Consider the following 20,659-nt stretch of genomic DNA (forward strand, 5'->3'; position numbering starts at 1 on the left):
GTAGGGGTTCAGAGCCAATGAGGACGACCAGCATTCTTGGTCCTAGAAGGTTCACGTGAAGTGCTCCAAGATTACTAGAAGCATATTGGGAAACTGATGATTGTGACGAAGCCGGAGGTTTTCTTTGAACATCTCTCCCCTTTCCTTTACTTGCAGCCTTCCACAAGTCTAAAGCGGCTTCGCGAAGGGGAAGCAGAGAATGCCGACCCCACGAAGCGCCTGGCTGTGTGTGCAGCTGTCTCGTGAACGCTGGTGGACCACGGAAGACGTGTACCTTCTTGAACCCTTCTGCTGCCATTTTCTTTAAATATGTTTTGTATAGTTTGTATTTTCATTATGGGAACAGCTGCTTGTCCACAACCATTGATACACAATTCAAAATGTGGTGGAACCCGGGCTTTGTGCTTTCTGCGTGTTGATCAGCTCTTAGCTACATGATTTTAGTGTGTATGTATTTGATATGTGTACTTCTGGTGCTTCTCCTTAGGCTGTAACTAGACATGTTTCTTAGGATACGTCCCTGGGTGAGCTGCATACAAATTCTAAAGACCCCTTAGAAAGTGGCAGGGGGTGGGGAATAGCAAGTCAGGGTGGGGTTTGTTGAAACTGGCTGGTTGCCAGAGTCTTTACCAGACAGTTGGTACTTTGGTACACATACCATGGCCCACTTTTGTGTTTTTTATTTTAATTTTTTAAATTCAATTTTTATTTTTTTGGCTGCACAGCTTTCGGGATCTTAGTTCTCCAAATAGGGATCAGACCTGTGCCCCCCTGCACTTGAATCATGGTGTCCTAACCTCTGGACCAACAGGGAATTAGCCCATGGTTTTAGAGTCCCATTCTCACCCTCATGGACCCTAAAACCACAGACCCAGATAAGTTGTGGAAATCAAAAACTTCCTGATTACAGGAAAAAGACCAGAAACACTGACTGTGTTTGAAATGTGTATAAGGCATGTGGGCTTGTCATATTGACCCAATGATGACCAAGAAGACCCTGTGTAAAGTGCCTGCCTTGGTTGGTCTTGTCTAGCGATTCAGTGTGCTAGGTCCTCTGATTACCGTCATGTTATAAGTAGGGAACCCAGACCGAAGAAGTGAGGTGACTTACTCAATGTCACACAGCTAGGAAGTGGCAGAGCTGGGACCCAGCCCAGGGCTTCCTGACTCAAATTCATGTTCCCTATTCGATCCAGACTCAGGGATGTAGACTCACAGACAAAACTCATGTGAGATTGATGTCTAAGTCTTGAATACTGGCATGTTCAATCATGGTGGATGGATACAACCCCATAATCTGTGGAACTTGGGACATCTTGGGGACAAGGAACAGAGGCCCATTCAAATTACTTCATGGAAAAGGAGATTTGTTTTGGCCTTACAGAGGGCTGGGCCTGGGAGGCCATCAGGAGCCCGGGCAGTTCTAATGGCTGGCTCCTCTTGTCTCTTTCTGACCCACTGAATTTGCTTCTCTAGCCACTTTGGCTGATTGATGCTAGGCCACATTGTAGTTTGCTGACCATGCCATGAGTTGAGTGCCTTGGTTCGGATGCCGCTGCTGAGCCAGCCAGGGGAGGGCGAGAGGCACACAGCTGTTGCCCCAGGCAGTGAGGGTGGTGGTTGGCAATGGAAATTAAAAGGGTGTGTAGGCATTCTGAGGCTTGGCTGGCCTGTTGCTGAGGGCTAGATGGGGATTTAGGTGGTTTGCATATTTAAAGGAATGAGGCGGAGATTGCCAAGTTAGATGGGTTTCAGCTCATTTGAATACTTAATGTGAAGGCTGTGGTTTCTTAGGGCATCTTTCCCTCTTGGGGTAGTCAACCAGCCCGTCTCTGTTTTCAGTGCACTCTCTGATTACACCTACCATGAATAATGGCCTCCAGAGATGTTCTTATCCTAATCTCCAGAATTTATGAATATGTTCCTTTTTCATGGCAAAAGAGACTTTGCAGGTGTGATTAAATGAAGGATCTTGAGATGGGAAGATATGTCCTGTTTTATCAAAGTGGGCCTGTGTCATCACAGTGTTCCTTTTAAGAGGGACACAGGGAGAGTCAGAAGAGAGGGAGTGGTAGTCTTTGGAAACAGAGGAAGAGGCCACAAGCCATGGACTACAGGCAGTCACTAGCAGCTGACCAAAAGCAAAGAAATGGATTCTCCCCTCAGAGCCCCGTGAGGAGCTCTCCTTTTACTTTACACCTTGACTTTAGCCACATGAAACTGATTTTAGACTTCTGACCTCCAGACTTGACAGAATAAATGTGTGTTGTTTTAAGCCACCCAGATTGTGGTAATTTGTTACAGCAGCCAGAGGAAACATATACTCACTAATGAGACATCGGCTGCTGATCTGGGGACACCAAGCATCCACTTCCACTTCTTAACCTCATACGCCACTTTTCATTAGGGGGGAATTCTTTTCCCCTATCCCATGAGTTCATAGCAGGAGGGGGAGATGGTACCTAAGAAGCCAAAGGGGTCCCTGGGGCCTCTCCCTTGGTAGAGCTTCCCCCACTGACCACCCAGCTGGAGGTGGGCAGAGGACTGAAACATTAGCAAATGGAGCTAGGATGGCAACATTAGTAGGAGCAATTAGAAGGGGTAAGGGGAGTCCCTTTTTCCATTTGCCCCACCCACCCATGTTGTGGCAGGGCTGACCCCACTCCCTTCCTAGAGGGGCTCCATATGGTTCATTCTGGCCAGTCTTGCTGTGATAGGCTCAGGCAGATGCACGTGACTCGTGGGGCCCTAAAGAAAGAAAACCCAAGCTTTTGGCTGGAACTACTGGGAAACAGTTCCTGCTGTGAATATGTAAAGTCACATATTCACAAATTATGGGAAGTTAGGATGAGAACACCTTTAGAGGCCATTATTCACCCTACCATGGTAGAGGTGTGAGCTGGGAGGTGCCCAGGACACTGTGGGGAGAACTGCATGAGAATGAAGTCATCACAGACAGAAGCAGAGCTGAGATGTAGAATGACTGAGCTTATTGTTTGAGCACCTGGATCCAACTATCCCTTCAGTGAGGTACCACCTGGGACTTTCACTTGTTCCCTTAGTTGATTTACTTCAGATTGAGTTTTTTTTTTTTAATTAAGAAACAAATTATTTTAATTTTTTTCATTGTTTGGTCACTTGTGTCTAGAAAAGGCCAGACTAATAAATCCAACCATTTGCAAACTCTAAGAGATCCTTGGACACACTTCTTTTTAAGTAGGGAAAATTAAACAACTGCTGTTTTTGTGCCAACTTCAGGGTTTTCAGAGAGGTTTGGGGCAAAGAATGGAAAGTGAAGATGTGGGAACTAAGAGTCCCTCCAGCCTCAAGGTTGAGAGAACCCCCTCCCAGCTAATTATACCACAGGGTTTGGGAGCAGAGTCCCCTTCATTAAACTTTTAGGAGTCTTGGAAGGACAGGGCTGGAATTATACCACTGAAGCTTGGAGAGCTTGCTGTGCCAGGCATTGTGCTCAGACACATGTGTGCCTCCTCAGAAAGCTCACCTCAACCCTGTGAGGCCTTGCTGCCCCTCTTCTCTTTATGGGTTTAGAGATTTCCCAGTTGGCAAGAAGTGGAGGCAAGGCTTGAACGGAAATTTCCCTTTTCAAGAGACCTTGGTTTTTGATTATAAAATTACTTAAGAGGTTTTTGTCACCAGTTTACTACTTGGTAAAAGTACTAGGTGCGGTATTGATATTTTATCTGGATTACTTCAAGTCCTCTGACTTGTCTTAGTTGTTAGACTTTCCCCATAAAGGAAAAACAGGCTTCTGGAGACCTGATCTTAATCAGGCAAACATAGTGGAGGTGCGGGACTCAAATTCAGTTTCTCCATTGAGTGTGACTTTTCCAGTGACACAGACATCCAATTGTGCCGCTTAGGCTCATGCACGTGCTCACAGACCACTGCGATGGGGATCTCATCACCTTAGCGGTGTCCTTCCCCTCACACTTCTTGGGGGTAATTCCCTCTTGGGGTAGACCACCACTTCAAGTCCAAGCAGGTGAAGTTTTTAAAAGGGGTAATGCTACGAGGGGCCTGGTCTGGCGTCGTCCGCAGTGCGGCAGGCGGCTGCGCCCAGCCCAGAACAGCGAGCGCTTGGCCCTGGCCTGACGGGTGCGGAGGGGGTGGGCGCGAAGCTGGGAAGAGCGGGGCCGGGGCCGGAGGGCGTCAGGCTTCGGGGGGCGGGGGCGTGGCGAGTGCGCGCGTGCGCGGTCGGGGGCACGCGCGGAGGCGCGCGGGGAGCGTGCGCGGCGGGGGGCAGTGTGAGGCGCCGCGGCGGCGCGCGGCACGGCGGGAACATGGCGCGCGGAGCCGGCGCGCGCGCCTAGCTGGCGGGACCGTTAGCTCGAGGCGGACGCGGCCCGTGCCCCGCGGGGATGGAGCAGTCGCCGCCGCCCGCGCCTGAGCCCACCCCGGGGTCGACCCCGGCACGGAGTCGTAGACGGCGGGAGCCCGAATCGCCGCCGGCGCCGGCTCCGGTGAGTGCGTGAGGGGCGCGGGCCGGGAGACTTTCTTTGTGAAACTCCGTCGGTGCGAGCCGGGCCGGGCCTCAGAGGCTGACGAGCGCCCGCGAGGCGGAACCCGCCCGGCCGTCCGGGTTCGAGCCCTGCCTTGCGTCGCTCGGCGTCAGGACAGGGTCTGTCGCGTGCCCACCTCAGTTTCCGCGGGAGTGTTTGTGTGTGCGCGCCAGCGGGGAGGGGAGCGGTATACAGTCGGCGCCTAATGCGCGCGGTGCCACTCCTTGCCTCCGGCCCCTCAAGGCGGCGACTGCCCGCGGCCCGGGCCCACGGGAAAGGGAGACCGCAGCCTCTGGGAGACAGGTGTCGGTGCAGCTCCTGGATGCTCAGGTGCAGACAGCCCCAGGTAGAATCTGAGGGAGTGAGCTGTCCGTCCTCGGAAAGAAGCAAGTCTGTCAGAGTGTTACCACAGAGGGGATTTTGGAATGCTTTACATTTACCTCAGCTGGTGGTGTGGTTGGGGTATTTATCCGTCTGAGTGCAGGAAGCTGAGTGAAATGGACTGAAACCGAGTGAAATAGAGGTGTGGCTCCCACTGGGTGGGATGGGATGCCCCCCAGCACCCTGCCCGCAGACAGCCAGGGTTTGGGAATAAACTGGAGCGCTTGATAAAAATACAGGCGTCACGACTCAACCCAGGCCCAGGCGCTCCAAGGCAGAGAAGCACATTTGAATTTTTAACAAACTCTTAGGTTACTATGGTTCAGAGCTCACCATGGCATCCTGGTATCACTCGCGGTGCTTGGCTTATGGTAGATGGTCAGTAAATATTTGCAGGAAGACTGACTTAGGGAGCTTCCAAAATAGGAGTTCTTGAGGTATTTTCAGGAGCTTTTTGATGTTAAGATCTCTGTCAGATATACTGTATGTGATTTTCCTCAGGTCCCAACTTAACTTTTATGACTGTTTATAAATTCCTTGTTTTCAGTATATTTTATTCAAAAGCAGGGTATATACATTGCTTAGTATAAGCCATCAACTGTATATACCCTAGTTAGATTGAAATTAATTTCTGAAACTGAATTCTGAATAAAAAAATACATTTTTTTTTCTCTTCATCATTTGGGAAAGCTAGGCTTATAGAATTTTGTTCTTTTGAGGCAGGTAAATATTTACATTTTCATCAAAGCAAATCTGAATTACTGTTTATTCAGAAAGTTGGCAATTTGCTTAAACCTCTGAGTATTTGTTAATCTTTATGTGATATTGTGAAATTGAGATTTATGTTTAGTTCAGAATCAATGCTGAAGTAGGTTTGAAAGTTATTTGATATTTCTGGGGCTGTTTTTTTCATGTGTTTTGAATTTCAGTAGTTGTTTTAATTTTAGTAGTTCTTGTTGATGGATGAAATATGAATGTATAGGAAGACAAAATTTTAGGAATTGAGATGGCATCTGAAGAAGAAAAAATGAAAATTAGGTGCTCTTTTTCTCCCACTGTTCCATTTTTGTAGTTCATGCAGTGTCTTTTAAGGAATTCCTTCTTTTGAGATATAATTGACATGTAATATTAGTTACAGGTGTACAATATAATGGCTTGATTAGTTACAGGTATATAATATGATTTGAAATTTATATATTGCAAAGTGATCACATTAAGTTATATCATTATAATTTTTTTCTTGTGATAAGAGGTTTCAAGATCTGGTCTTTTAACAACTGTCAATTATGCAATACAATGTTATTAACTATAATCTCCATGCTGTACATAACGTTCCCATGACTTTTTTTTTTTTAAAGTATCTTAAAAAAAAACCCAGCTTTTTTGAGTTAGAATTATCTTATAATACATAGTCTTTTGTGACTGGTTTCTTTCCCTTAGCACAGTGTTTTTGAGGTTTATCCATGTTGCATGTGTATCATTTATTGCTGAGTAATATTGAACAGATATACCACATTTTATCTTTTGATGTATTGATAGACATGAGATCTCCCCCCCCCCCCCCCGCCACGTTTGGTTATAATAAATAATACTGCTCTGAACATTTTTGTACGAGTTTTAGTGAGGATGTAATGTTTTGATTTTTCTTGGGCATACCCCATTTCCTGGGTTATATGGTAACTCTGTATTAATGTTTTGAAGAGCTGAAAATCTGTTTCCTAAGGCGTTGCATCGTTTTGCGTTCCCACCAGCAGTGTATGAGAGTTTTACAATCTTGCCAATACTTGTTACGGTTTGTCTTTTTAACTTAGCCATCTTAGTCGGTGTTAAGTGGTATCTCATTACAATTTTGATTTGCGTTTCCTTGATGACTTATGATATTGGGTGTGTGTGTCTGTGTGTGCACGTGTTCGTGAGCTTACTGGCCATTTGTATATTTTTGGAGAAATGTCTGTTCAAATCCTTTGTCCATTTCAGGTGTCCAGTTTTTCATTGGGTTATTTGTCTTTTTATTATTGAGTTGCAGGAGTTTTAAGTATTCCTATTTGTCTTTTTATTATTGAGTTGTTGGAGTTTAAAAAATTTTGGTTACTAAGTCACATACATGATTTGCAAATGTTTTCTCCCATTCTGTAGGTTGTGTTTTCAGTTTTTTGACAATGTCCTTTTCTGCAAAGTTTTGTGATGAAGTCCAAATTATCTATTTTTGCTTTTGTTGCTCATGCTTTTGTTGTCATATCTAAGAATTCATTGCCAAATTCAAGGTTTACCCCTATGCTTTCTTCTAAGAGTTTTATGTTTTTAGCACTTGTATTTAGGTTGTCAATCCATTCTGAATTGATTTTTGTATATGGTGTAAAGCAGTGGCCCAAATTCATTCTTTTGCATATGGTGATCCAGTTGTCCCAGCATTATGTATTGAAAAGACTCTTCTTGTTCCATTGAATGTTCTTTGCACCCTTACTGAAAATCAGCTGACTATATGTTGGGTTTTATTTCTGGATTCTCAAGTTTATTCTATTGTCTATCCTTATGCCAGTACTATGCTATTTGGTTACAGTAGATTTGTATTGATAATAAGCTTGTAGTAGGTTTTGAAAGTAAGTGTAAGTCTTGTAACTTCATTCTTTTAAAAGACTTTTTTGACTTTTCTGGGTCCCTTGCATATGGATTTTAGGATCAACTTATCAATTTCTGCCCAAGAGTAGCTGGAGTTTTTATAGAGATTGTGTTTAATCTGTTCTTTCAATAATGTTTTGTAGTTTTCAGGCCCAAGTCTTAAACTTCTTCCAAAAATTTATTCCTGAGTGTTTATGTTATTGTATTGGTTGCTGTTGTACATGGAACTGTTTTCAACATTTCCTTCTTCCTTTTTGTAAAAAAAAATTTTATTTATTATCGGCTGTGCTGGGTCTTCCTTGCTGCATGGGCTTTCTCTAGTTGCAATTCGTGGGGTTCTCATTGCAGTGGCTTTTTTGTTGCAGAGCACAGGCTCAGTAGTTGTGGCACATGGGCTTAGTTGTCCATCAGTATGTGGAATCTTTCCCGACTGGGGATCGAACCTGTGTCCCCTGCATTGGCAGGCAGATGCTTGACCACTGAGCCACCAGGGAATCCCTCAACATTTCGTTTCACGTCATTGTTCATCACTAGTTCATTGCTAGTGTATAGTAGAAACACAGTTGAGTGTTGGATATGTCCTTTTAAACATTTATGTTTAATTGGAGGATGCCTGTTTTACAGTGTTGTGTTAGTGTCTGCTGTCCAGCGCTGTGCGTTAGCTGTGAGTGCACGTGCATCCCCCCTTTGGACCTCTCTCTCACCCCTCACATGTTATCTCTCAACCTCATCGTTTAGTGGCAGTCTCGTCAAGTTTTCTGTTTCAGATCGTTTCTCCAAAATGGTAAGGAAGAAAGGTCTTTGAAAGCTCAAGTATGGATACAGATGTAGGTTCATATCTCCAGGTTTTGGCTCTGCTACATACTAGTTGAGTTTTTGACACATCTTAACTGTTACTACATCTCAGTGTTCTCATATACGTAATGGGACAGTGATATCCACCTCATAGAATTACTAGTAAGTAAGAGAGAATGTAGGTAGATATTCAGAACAATGCCTTGCGTGTGGTAGGGATTTGGTACTTGTTGTTTATCTTCTTTTGCTAATTAACTCTATTTAAAAGCAAGCCCCAAGGCAAACAAAACTGCCAAACTAAAAAAAAAAAAAAAAAAAAAACCTCTTTTCCCCCAAAATACACAAACACAACCCCCCACAAATAAACAAACCTAAAACACAGACAAGACAAAAAAAAAAAAAAAAAAAGAAACAACCAAACCACAAAAACCCACAGAGAAAAAACCACAGACAAAAACCTCAAACCTCTTCCTGTCCCCATCACTTTTCTGTGACCCAAGAAATCCCTGTGAGTGCTTGAGGAACAGTGAAGGACAAAGTCTCCCACACCACACAGTTGTATTATAGAAGGCTGCTAAATCTAGGCTGTGTGTATGATACTTGATAGTGTATTTGTATGTATTATTAAAAATAAAAGTGTAACTGAAAGCTGTTTTTCTTCCACAGTTCTTATTAATGTGCTCTTCTTTTACTATTTATTTTTCCTAAAATTAGAAGCAATGCTTTTTCATTAAGTTTGATGGTAACAATTCTTACTTCTTTAGAGTGGTTGCTATTTTAGAAAAACTCTTAGAGACAGAACCTGGTGTTTAAACTTAAATTTAATAGTACTTTTATTTTGAGGTTTCTTTAGTAGCTAGGGTAGATTGCTGTTTTCTGTAGGAGGAAATCAGAAGCAACAATATAATGTAGATATGGTGCTTGGAACAAATCATGTTCACTGAATGTGTATTTCCTATGAACCAAATAAAATAATTGCTTATATTGTAAATATGGTGGCTTCCCTGATGGCTCAGATGGTAAAGTGTCTGCCTACAATGCGGGAGACCTGGGTTCAATCCCTGGGATGGGAAGATCTCCTGGAGAAGGAAATGGGCAACCCACTCCAGTATTCTTGCCTGGAAAATCCCATGGACAGAGGGGACTGGTAGGCTACAGTCCATGAGGTCGCAAAGAGTCGGACACGACTGAGCTACTTCACTGACTGACTGATTGTAAATATTAGTTAAACAAAAACTTATCTTCAAGATCACAATTAAATTTATAGCCCGCACATCCTCAAACTGATAACTCATAGATATTTCTATAAAAAATGTAAATCATAGTGTCTTTATTTAAAAAAAAAAACTTTTGGACTTTCCTCAGGGTCAGTGGCTGAGTCCACACTTCCACTGCAGGGGACACAGGTTCAACCCCTGGTCAGGGAAGATCCTGCATGTGGTGTGGTATGACCAAAACAAAATTAAACCCTTTTATTATTACAAAAACTGCATGTTTGCATTGTATGAAATTAGAAAATATTAGACAAGCAAAAATACCGCCCTCATAATGTTGCCAATATAGTGATGACTATTAATATTTTAATGCATAACTTTCTGGAACTTTTTCTGTATATCTGTTTTTTTTTTTTGACTGCATGACTTGTGGGATATTGAGATCAGAGACTAGTTCATTTTATTGGACATCAAAGTAGTACTGGGAGATTGGAGCATCCCTGGTGGCTCAGATGATAAAGAATCTGCCTGCAATGTGGGAGATCTGAGTTCAGTCCTGGTGTTGGGAAGATCCCTTGGAGGAGGGCATGACAACCTACTCCAGTATTCTTGCCTAGAGAATCCCCATGGACAGAAGAGCCTGGTGGGCTACAGTCCACAGCGTTGCAAAGAGTTGGACACAACTGAGCGACTATGCACACACATACACACTGGGAGGTTGAGAAAGCAGTAAGAGTAACTGGAGAGAAGAACCGTAAAAGTGGGGAGGCAGGTGGTCTTTAAGGGCTCTAATTGCCCTTACTGCGACCACTACCAAAAACCTCTTTTCATCTCCAGACTATATTACCTCTAGGAGAGGAAATTTCAGTCTGGAGAATATGCAGTATTTAATAATTAATAGTGTGAAGTTAACTTACAGTATTCTGAAATGTGAGTTGTTGAGATTCTAGTTGACAAATAATGATTATGTTGTGGATACTATGTTGTGGATAAAGAACAGATTGCTAAGAAATAGCAGGTGGTCTCAGTAACGCAGGAAACCTGACTCTGTGTTGTGGTTTTGCAAGAGTGAAAAAAAGTTTAGCCGTGACTGTTACATAAGGGAAGGAATCTTACTGTATACAGTTTCCCTTTTCATGATTATATATATGACATTTCCATGCTATGACTGCCTAAGTTTGCCATAGTGGAAGTTAAAAAAATTGCCGTAGTAGTGTTTCTATTAATGTGGACTTAATTTCAGAAGATGGTAGGGAATTTTTAAAATCAGTATTCTTTTCACTTGCAGAAATGCATAAAAAATGTCACTTTGATGAAGATGGAACTTCCTAAGATTATTATTTCCCTCTGTCATCATAAAAGGAAAATCAGAAAACTTGATGCTTATATTTTGCCAAATCATGCATTGGTGTTCATTTTTAGATAATAGGCACAAGAAAAATAGTTTTGAAGATGAGAAGAAGAAAGTAAGAATAGGTTAGAAGGAAAAACATATTGAAAAAGAGTCAACCAAATAAACAGAAAGTAGAAGCAAACAGAGATGAGAGAAGAGGGTAATTACTAGATTTAAAGGACAATATTCTAAAAATTGTGAAAGTTGCTCAGTTGTGTCCAATTCTTTGCGACCCCATGGATATACAGTCCATGGAATTCTCCAGGCCAGAATACTGGAGTTGGGTAGCCATTCCCTTCTCCAAGGGACCTTCCCACACAGGGATGGAACCCAGGTCTCCCACATTGCAGGGGGGTTCTTTACCAGCTGAGCCGCCAGGGAAGCCCAAGAGTACTGGAGTGGGGAGCCTGTCCCTTCTCCAGCGATCTTCCCGACCCAGGAATTGAAGCAGGGTCTCCTGCATTGCAGGCAGATTCTTTACCAGCTGAGCTTAAAAAAAAAAAAAATAATATCCCTGGTGGCTTAGTCGGTAAAGAGTCTGCCTGCAATGTGGGAGACCTGGGTTTGATCCCTGGGTCGGGAAGACCCCCTGGAGAGGGAAATGGCAACCCATTCTAGTATTCTTGCTTGGGGAATTCCATGGATAGAGGAGCCTGGTAGGCTACAGTCCATGAAGTCACAAAGAGTTGGACATGACTGGGTGACTCACTTTTTTTCATTCCAAAAGTTACTGGGATCTCTGTTTGAGGCTTGCAGGACCTTAGTTCCCAGACCAGGGATTGAACCCGTGCCACCTGCAGTGGAAATGGAATCCTAACCACTGGATTGCCAGGGAATTCCCAAGACAGTTTTGAAAAAGAACAAACTTAGAGGTCTCACTCTTCCCAGTTTCAAAATCTGTAAAGTGAGAGTAATCAAGACAGTGTGTTACTAGCATAAGAATAGCATAAGTCTATGGAATTGAGAGTCTGGAAATAAATCCTCACATGTATAGTCAACTGATTCTCAACAGTATGTGAAGACCATTCAAAGTGGGCAGAATAATCTTTTTAGTGAAAGTTGCTGGACAGCAGACAACTGGATATCCACATACAAAAGGATGAATTTGGACCCCTATCTCACACCATACACAAAAATTAACTCAAAATATATTGAAGACCTAAATGTAAGAGCCAAAACAATACAGTTCTTATCAGAAAGCACAGGTCTATACGTGATAACATTTTAAATGGAAGCATGTTAACCTTTATATATTTATAAGATTATTATGCCAAGTTATAGCACAGAGGAAGCCATCAACTTTGTAAGACTTACCCTGTGACCTTCGTCTTCTAAGAGTTTGCTGCTGCTGCTGCTAAGCTGCTTCAGTCGTGTCCAACTCCGTGCAACCCCAGAGGCCTCAGCCCACCAGGCTCCTCTGTCCCTGGGGTTCTCCAGGCAAGAATACTGGAGTGGGTTGCCATTGCCTTCTCCTCTATGAGCTTAGTTTCCTGAAATTTACCTAGTATAGTTTGATACTGGAGAGTATATATTTAATAAGGCTAAGCACTTAGGTTGAAACAGTACTTTTTATTTTGGAGTGAATTTGTTGTTGGTAAGTTGTGCCCGACTTTTTGTGACCCCATGGACTGCAACTTGTACCTCCCGGAGTTTGCTCAAATTCATGTCCGTTGAGTTGGTGATGCCATCCCACCATCTCATCCTCTGTTGGTTCCTCCTTCTCCTGCCTTCAGTCCTTTCCAGCATAAGGGTCTTTTCCAATGAGTTGGCTCTTCGCGTTATGTGGCCAAGTATTGGAGCTTCAATATCAGTCCTTCCAATGAGTATTCAGTGTTGATTTCCTTTAGGATTGACTGGTTTGATTTGGTCATTCTCATTTCTGTCTCAGAAATTTTCATGTTACTAATATGATTTTGGAATTCAGGCACCTTTATTGGACGTTTGACCTTGTGTATAGTTTCTTGTCCTTGGGAAAAGTGTACTATGGGGATTGCACAATTTCCTGAGAGAGTACGAAAAACAGTCACAAATGCTTTTGTTCTGTATGTAATATTTTGTGTAGAGTGCTGTCTTGAATCTTTTAGTTTATGCAGAAATGGGATTTTTGAAAGTTGCTCCACTGTCAAGTAATGCTCTTGTTAAATTACTTCCTAATCTCTATGAAGATTTATGAGGACTATTTATAAAAATTGTTCTGGAAATTGGTCATAAATTCAAAATATACTTCATAAAAAGTAAAATTTTCATTAGGTATATTTGGAAGAGTCATGTAAATTATAAAATACTGTATGTTGGCAGTGTTCCTTCCATTAAGTATAGGGTCTGTTGATTTCAGATTTTAATCACTAACATTTTGTGTTTACTATGTTTTAGGCACTGTTCTAAGTCCTTTACATAAGTTAACTCATTTAATTCTCACAACTATCTTATGAGATAGTTATTATACCTCTTTTTGCACAAAAGAAAACTGAGGTACTGCAAGGTTACTAAGTAGTATCCTGTTCAAGTTCCACAGTTAGGAAGCTGATTTGCCCTGAAATCTAAGTTAGTAGTTAGGCTCTGGAGTTTACTTTCTTAACCATTGCACTAGACTGATTTGAATGATCATTAAGCAAATAATAATCCATTATAACTATCTTTTGCTATGGAATGTTAGACTTACTGCTGGACAGTAATATAGGAATGCCCCTGGATATTTTGTAAACATCTAGTTTTCATTTTGGGGTTTAAGGTTATGTTGGCACAGTATTCTGAAATTTGAGTCTTTATAATGATGATAGAGCAAAAGGATGAGTACTTGAAACTGAGTTTATTATTTCATTTTATTATCTCAACTTTATTAATCAAAATATAAAATTAACTGCAGGGTAAGCAGTTTATTTTTAAGTATTTAAAGTTATAAAACTGTTATTAAACTAATACTTAATGCAGTATCTGACATAAATGTTTCTTGAATGAATACTGGGAATTAAACCAGATAATGAAGAAAAGTATCAAACAAAATGAGGATATATAAAAATATTAGTTTTTAAGATAGTAAAGGAATGGTTGTAATTTCAGATGCATCTCTGAAATAGAAGAATTGTAAAATCTTTGCTTATATCTTCCTTTCTTATTAATGAAGGGAATCAGTCTTTATAATGCAAATTAAAAGTTGTTAACTAAAAATAAAAGATAATTAACACTATAAGTAATTTATTGATTCAGAATTTTAGCCCAAGGACAGATTTGAAAAATAAAAATACAGTTTTGGTTTCCTGAAAGAGGTTTTTGGTTGGTTAAAAAATGGATTCCAGAAATTTATTCTTCATTTGAATTTCCTGTGTGGGTAAAATGTAGATATCTACTTAATAAATATTAATTTTTGAGCTTATTCCTTTTTCTTTAATTAAAGAGTTGGTATAGTTAAATGTCTCAAACAGTTTTACACTGCTCTCTCTCTCTCTGCATACCTGTACATATATATTTGACTGTACCATGCAACTTATGGGGTGTTATTTCCCTGGTGCAAGAATTGAACCCAGGGCCTCAGCAGCGAGTATAGAGTCCTAACCACTGGACTACCAGGGAATTCCCTACTCTTCTGCTTTAGAGTACATATTTATTTCTAGTTGAAGTTGGAGGAGTTAGATTTAGTTTGTTTAATACTAGTTGAATTTTTTTCAAAATGTAGTTGCTTTGCCATGATTGTCATAGCATTAAGAAAAAGAATTATTTGTTTGGTTGCACTGGGTCTTAACTGTGGCATGTGGAATCTGGTTTCCTGACCAGGGAATGAACTCAGGGCCTCTGTATTAGGAACGCAGTCTTAGCCACTGGACTACCAGGGAAGTCTCTGTCATAGTATTTGGATTGATCAGAGAAAGTTGTGAAAGTGAGTTTGTATCAAACATTAAAAAAAAAGTTTCTTCTTGTGTAGTATTTTATCACTTTTTGTGTATAGTTACTTTAAATGCAGCAGTATTTTAACATTAACTTTTAAAAATACTCTCCTGGAGGTGTCGTTTCCTTTAGATGAAATCTCCAGGTTTCAAGATGAGATGCTTAAGTACTTTGTTTCCTGAGAGTGCACTGTGAAAAGATTGCTGTACCAAAGCATGGCTATTTTTAATAGAAGCAATTAGACCTTTGCAATATTGGAGTATCTCTCCTTTTCATCAGGTGCACATCAAAAGAACCAGGACCAAGTGCATTAGGCATCCTATGACTATTGCAAAGGGTGAAAGTTTATGAATTCCAAAAGGGGTGGATCTAAGATTTAGAAGGACCAATGACAATGCTTTTGGTTAAGGTATTTGGAGAGCCTCTACAAATTTTTCCAATCTTAATAATGCCATTTGGGCATTTGACTAAACCAGAGGATTGAGGGTGGTAAACACAGTAAAAGTGTTGTAAAACCAGCCAGACTACTCAGGCTTGTTGAAGGAAGTGGCCATAGAATGTGTTCTTGATCACTGTGAAGTTTGAGAAGCATTCTTTTGGTAGGGATAATTTTTTTCCTAAAGGACTTTTCAGCCACAAAAGAGGCAGTAGCCTGTCTGTAAGGGAAGGCTTCCATCCAGTGTGATAACATACAAACCATGACTAAAACATACTTATATTCATGAGACAGAAGAAGTTGTATGATATGCATTTTGTCAGACCTCAAGTGGTCCATTGGGCAGTTTAAAATGTCTGAGAGCAGTACTAACAGGCCTCCCTGGGTTGTTCTTCAGGTAAATGAGACAAGTGAGGTAGGCACTTTTTGTGGCCTTGTTATTGTTTTCTCACCAATATTGATTCATGAAGGCTATCATTTTGTTAGTAGACCAGTGGCTTATTGCAGGTACGATGGTAAGGATTGAGAATTTGAGTCTCTGGTAGGGCTGGGTTGTTATTTGGTCCAAACCAGAGCTTTCTCTTTTTATCAAGTCAATAATTATTGAGTTTCCAATCCTGTTTTTGTTTTTTTCTGAGGCCACTGTTGGGCTTCTTTAGCCAGTTTTCCTAAGTTATCATTTAGGGAAATATCCCTTTCGACCATGACAGAGGTTTGGCGATTGTTGGTTCCTTTAAGGGTAGCATTCCTTGCAGAGATGTCAGCAAGGTGATTTCCCTTAGCTTCCAGAGAGTCAAGTTTAGAATGCCCTGAGATTTTAATAGCTAAAGTGGTAGGTAAAAGTATTGCATCCAATAATTCCTGAACATAGGGGCCATTTTAAGTTTAATTTACACTAGAAGTAAGAAAGCCATGTTCCTCCCACAACATTTCAAAATCATGAGCTATCTAAAGCATATCTGCTTTTAATATAAATATTGGCAGTTTTGTCATGGGCTAAAATATTCAGTTCAGTTGCTCAGTTGTGTCTACTCTTTGTGACCCCATGGACTGCAGCACGCCAGGCCTCCCTGTCCATCATCAACTCCCAGAGCTTACCTGAACTCATGTCCATAGAGTTGGTGATGCCACCCAACCATCTCATTCTCTGTCATCCCCTTCTCCTCCTGCCTTCAATCTTTCCCAGCATCAGGGTCTTTTCCAGTGAGTCAGTTCTTTGAGTCAGGTGGCCAAAGTATTGGAGTTTCAGCTTCAGTGTCAGTCCTTCAATGAATATTCAGGACTGATCTCCTTTAGGATGGACTGGTTTGATCTCCTTGCAGTCCAAGGGACTCTCAGTCTTCTCCAACACTACAGTTCAAAAATCATCAATTCTTCAGCCTTCAGCTTTCCTTATAGTCCAACTCTCACATCCATACACGACTACTGGAAAAACCAGTAGTCCTTTGACCTTTGTTGGCAAAGTAATGTCTCTGTTTTTTAATATGCTGTCTAGGTTGGTCATAGCTTTTCTTCCAAGGAGCAAGCTAAAATATTGGCGTGCCTCATTTTACTGTGCTTCGTTTTATTGCACTTTGCAGAGGCTGCATTTTTTTTTTTTTTCTTTTTTACAAATGGAAGGTTTGTGGCAACTGCTTTGAGCAAGTTTATTGGTGGCATTCTCCCCCTCCTCCCCTCCTGCCCACTTCATATTTGCTCACTTCATATCTCTGTGTCACATTTTGGTAATCCTCACAATATTTCAAAAAATTTTTTATTTCATTTGTTATGGTTATCTGTGATGCTAGTATTGTGGTTGTTTTGGGGCACAATTAATTGTACCCGTATAAGATGCCAGACTTAATTGGTAAATGTTGTATGTGTCCTAACTGCAATGCAGACGATCTCTGGGTCAGGAAGATCCCCTGGAGAAGGAAATGGCTACCCACTTCAGTATTATTGCCTGGAGAATGCCATGGACAGAGGCTCCTGGCAGTCTGCAGTCCGTGGTGGCACAGAGTCAGACAGGACTGAGTGACTAATACTGCACCACCATTGGATGAATGGATTTTTTATAATTCTAGCTGTTGTATTTTGTGGACCTATTATTTTTGTTTTTCTGTGAGGCACATATATTGGATGTGGGAGGTAAAGGAGAATCTGCTGCTTCTGTCACTCCCTTTATAGCCATCGCTGTCTTGTTTCTTGTAACTCAAGTTAGATTTTGGTCTCTTGCTCCACTGCAAAAAACTAACCTGAGGAGATGGGCAGGAGGAAAGCCCCTACCGACAGATCTGCTGGGTTTTGAGGAGTGTTTTTCTTTCTTCCCCTTGAAGAGGAGAAAACTTTTTTCACTGGTATATTTAAAGCTCTTCAACTATAGAGAGTCACCAGTTTTGGACAAGTGCAACACAGAATGCTCAAAGGACCAGAGCTTTTAAACTTTGGAGGTCTAAGCTTTACTGTTGGCCACTGCTAAGTCTGGTATTTCAAAGGAATACTGGGCACTGCAGATAGACACTGAAGGGGGAAGCTTATTAAACCTGTGGGGGAGAAAAGTGCTACTCTAATGAACAGGCAAATGATAAGGAAGTGAAACAGCCTCATTACTGACATGGAGAAAGTTGTAGGGGTCTGGGTAGGAGATCAAACCAGCCACAACATTCCTGTAAGCCAAAGTCTAATCTGCAGTAAGCCCCTAATTCTCTTTACTTCTGTGAAGGCTGAGAGAGGCGAGGAAGCTGAGGAAAAAATTGAAGTTTTTAGAGGTTGGTTTATGAGGTTTAAGGAAAGAAGCTGTTTCCATAACAGGAAGGTGGAATATGAGACAGCAAGTGGTGACATAGAAGCCAGTTATCCAGAAGACCTCACTAAGGTAATTAATGAAGGTGGCTACACTAGACAACAGATTTTCAGTGTAGATGAAACAGCCTTCTGTTGGAAGAAGATGCCATCTAGGACTTTCATAGCTACAGAGAAGAAGTCAGTGTCTGACTTTGAAACTTCAAAGAACAGGCTGACTCTTATTAGGGCTATTGCAGCTAGTAACTTTAAGTTGAAGCCAATGCTATTTACTATTCAAGAAATCCTAGGGTCCTTAGATTATGCTATATCTATCTACCTGGATGACAGTACATCTGTTGACAACATGGTTCACTGACTGTTTTAAGCCCACTGTTGAAATCTATTGCTCAGAAAAAAAGATTCCTTTCAAAATAGTACTGCTCATTGACAATGTACCTGTTCACCCAAGAGCTCTGCTCATACAAATGATGCTATTATGAATATCCTGGTATATATAGCTTTGTTTACATAGGTTAATGTATCTGAAGTCTAATTTACTAGAAGTAGGAAAAACTTCTAGAATTTGAAGGGTGTGTATCTTTTACATTTTTTTTTTAAGATATTCCTAAATTGTTCTATGATTACACCAGCTTGCACTTCCACCAACAATGTATGTGTGGGACTTTTTCTTTATTCTCTTACCATTAAAATGTATTTTTTTCCCCCATTAGTAGGAGAGGTGAAAAGTGATATTTCATGGTTTGATTTTCTTTTAAAATGATTGAAGCCACACATTTAAAAATGTGATTAAAAGCCATATAAATTTCCTTTCTCATGATCTGCCTGTACATATTCTTTGCTTTTTCCACTGGATTTTTTTTTCTAATTTATTTGTAGATTTTTATATATTAAGGGCTTCCCTGATAGCTCAGTTGGTAAAGAATACACCTGGAGTGCAGGAGACCCCGGTTTGATTCGTTGGTCAGGTAGATCCCCTGGAGAAGGGAAAGGCTACCCACTCTAGTATTCTGGCCTGGAGAATTGCATGGATTGTATAGTCCATGGGGTTGCAAAGAGTCAGACATGACTGAGCAACTTTTACTTTTCTTTCACTATATAGTAAGCAAATTAGCTTTTTATCATGTATTACAAATAGTTTTTTTTTTTAAACTTACTTGACTCATCTTTTTACTTTTTTAAAAATAAGTTTTTCCATGCAGATATTTATACCTGATAAGCATTTTTTATATCATTTGAATAGTCAAAATTTATAACAGGACTGGAGCTATGTTAAGTAATTGTATGTGGCTGAATAGTCTGAGTCAGTTTGGTCCATATGTTACTGACACTTCTATCCTTTTAAGATGAGTCTGTCAGAGGGTCAGAAGAAAACAACAATGTTAACGGATGTTGACATTCATAAACTATACCTATATGAAATATATGAGGAAAGAAAGAATATCAGAGGAATTAAGTGGTATTTCAAAACTTTGCTTTTTTTTGGTCTCCTTGAATGGTACTGTATATTCGCCTTAGTAGTCTATGAATTTAATATGGCCATTTATTCCAGGTACTATATAATCTGAGAAATACATGCAAACCTTTTTAGTTTTTTTTTTCAAACCTTTAAAAAAAATCTCTCTGTATTGCCAAGTTTATCAATTGCAGAGAAGATAGAGAAGGACAAAGGAAATTATATCTCTTTTAAAAAATCATACACAAAAATTGCCATTTCTTAGCCTCCTAAGGACCACATTGTAACTAGCTGAGTAGACTCAGACATATTTTGACAAATTAGATGCTTCTATGGACACCTACTAGAGTGTATGTTTCTCTTACATTTGTGGGCATTTTGTGATGATGATGGTGTTGGAGAACTCTAGTATTTATAATCTTTCTGCACTAGCACTAACTTTTTCATGATGTTTTTCTTTGCTCTCAGAGGCATTATTTAATAGTTTACATCAGTGGTTCGAGCATTTTCTCGTCCAGCTAGGTACTCCATCAAAAAGATACTTTGATCTTATTATGTATAATAGCTATCTCCTCTATCAGATTTACAATGTGTGAAATAACTCTTAGCAGGCTTCCCTGATAGCTCAGGTGGTAAAGAATCTGCCTGCAATGCAGGAGACCCTGGTTTGATTCCTGGCTTGGGAAGATTTGCTGGAGAAGGGACAGGCTACCTACTTCAGTATTCTTGGGCTCCCCTTGTGGCTCAGCTGGTAAAGAATCCATCTGCAATGCAGTAGACCTGGGTTTGATCCCTGGTTTGGAAAGATCCCCTGGAGAAGGGAAAGGCCACTCACTCCAGTGTTCTGGCCTGGAGGATTCCATGCACTGTCTAAGTGTCTTCCACTAAAGAAGAAACTTATTTTAACTTTGTTTATCCCAGTCTCCAGAGGACCTAGGGGTTCCTTGGAACATGTTTTGGAAAATGTTACTTTGTATTACTGTATATGGAAATAATAGAATGCAGACTCTTTTCTTAATTTGATTCTTATCTATTTTGAAGTAGAACCAAATTACCCTGAGAAGCAAGGAATGCTGTAATAGTAGGATTATGTCTTTTTCACTTTTAGGCCACGTATGAACCTAACAAATTTTACTTCTATTACTGTTACTGCTATTTTTATGTTGTACCCCTGAATTT

The 20,659-nt window shown here is 40.8% G+C and overlaps 2 protein-coding genes across 9 annotated transcripts in view; both read left to right on the forward strand.

The window, feature by feature from the left end:
• The window catches only part of CHEK2 (checkpoint kinase 2), a 35,656-nt gene extending 35,260 nt beyond the window's left edge, over positions 1 to 396 (forward strand). For all 4 annotated transcript variants that reach the window (XM_043901449.1, XM_043901448.1, XM_043901450.1 and 1 more), the window contains one exon: positions 157 to 396. In XM_043901449.1, coding sequence (XP_043757384.1) covers positions 157 to 246 — 90 coding nt within the window. In that variant the 3' untranslated portion in view covers positions 247 to 396. The remainder of the gene's footprint in view (positions 1 to 156) is intronic.
• Positions 397 to 4,264: 3,868 nt separating this feature from the next.
• The window catches only part of TTC28 (tetratricopeptide repeat domain 28), a 575,247-nt gene continuing 558,852 nt past the window's right edge, over positions 4,265 to 20,659 (forward strand). For 2 of the 5 annotated variants that reach the window (XM_043901459.1, XM_043901460.1), the window contains exon 1: positions 4,265 to 4,484. In XM_043901459.1, coding sequence (XP_043757394.1) covers positions 4,383 to 4,484 — 102 coding nt within the window. In that variant the 5' untranslated portion in view covers positions 4,265 to 4,382. The other 3 variants (XM_043901457.1, XM_043901458.1, XM_043901461.1) reach the window with 2 other exon arrangements.

This window comes from Cervus elaphus, chromosome 5 (genome assembly GCF_910594005.1).
Source record: "Cervus elaphus chromosome 5, mCerEla1.1, whole genome shotgun sequence".
Taxonomy (NCBI): domain Eukaryota; kingdom Metazoa; phylum Chordata; class Mammalia; order Artiodactyla; family Cervidae; genus Cervus; species Cervus elaphus.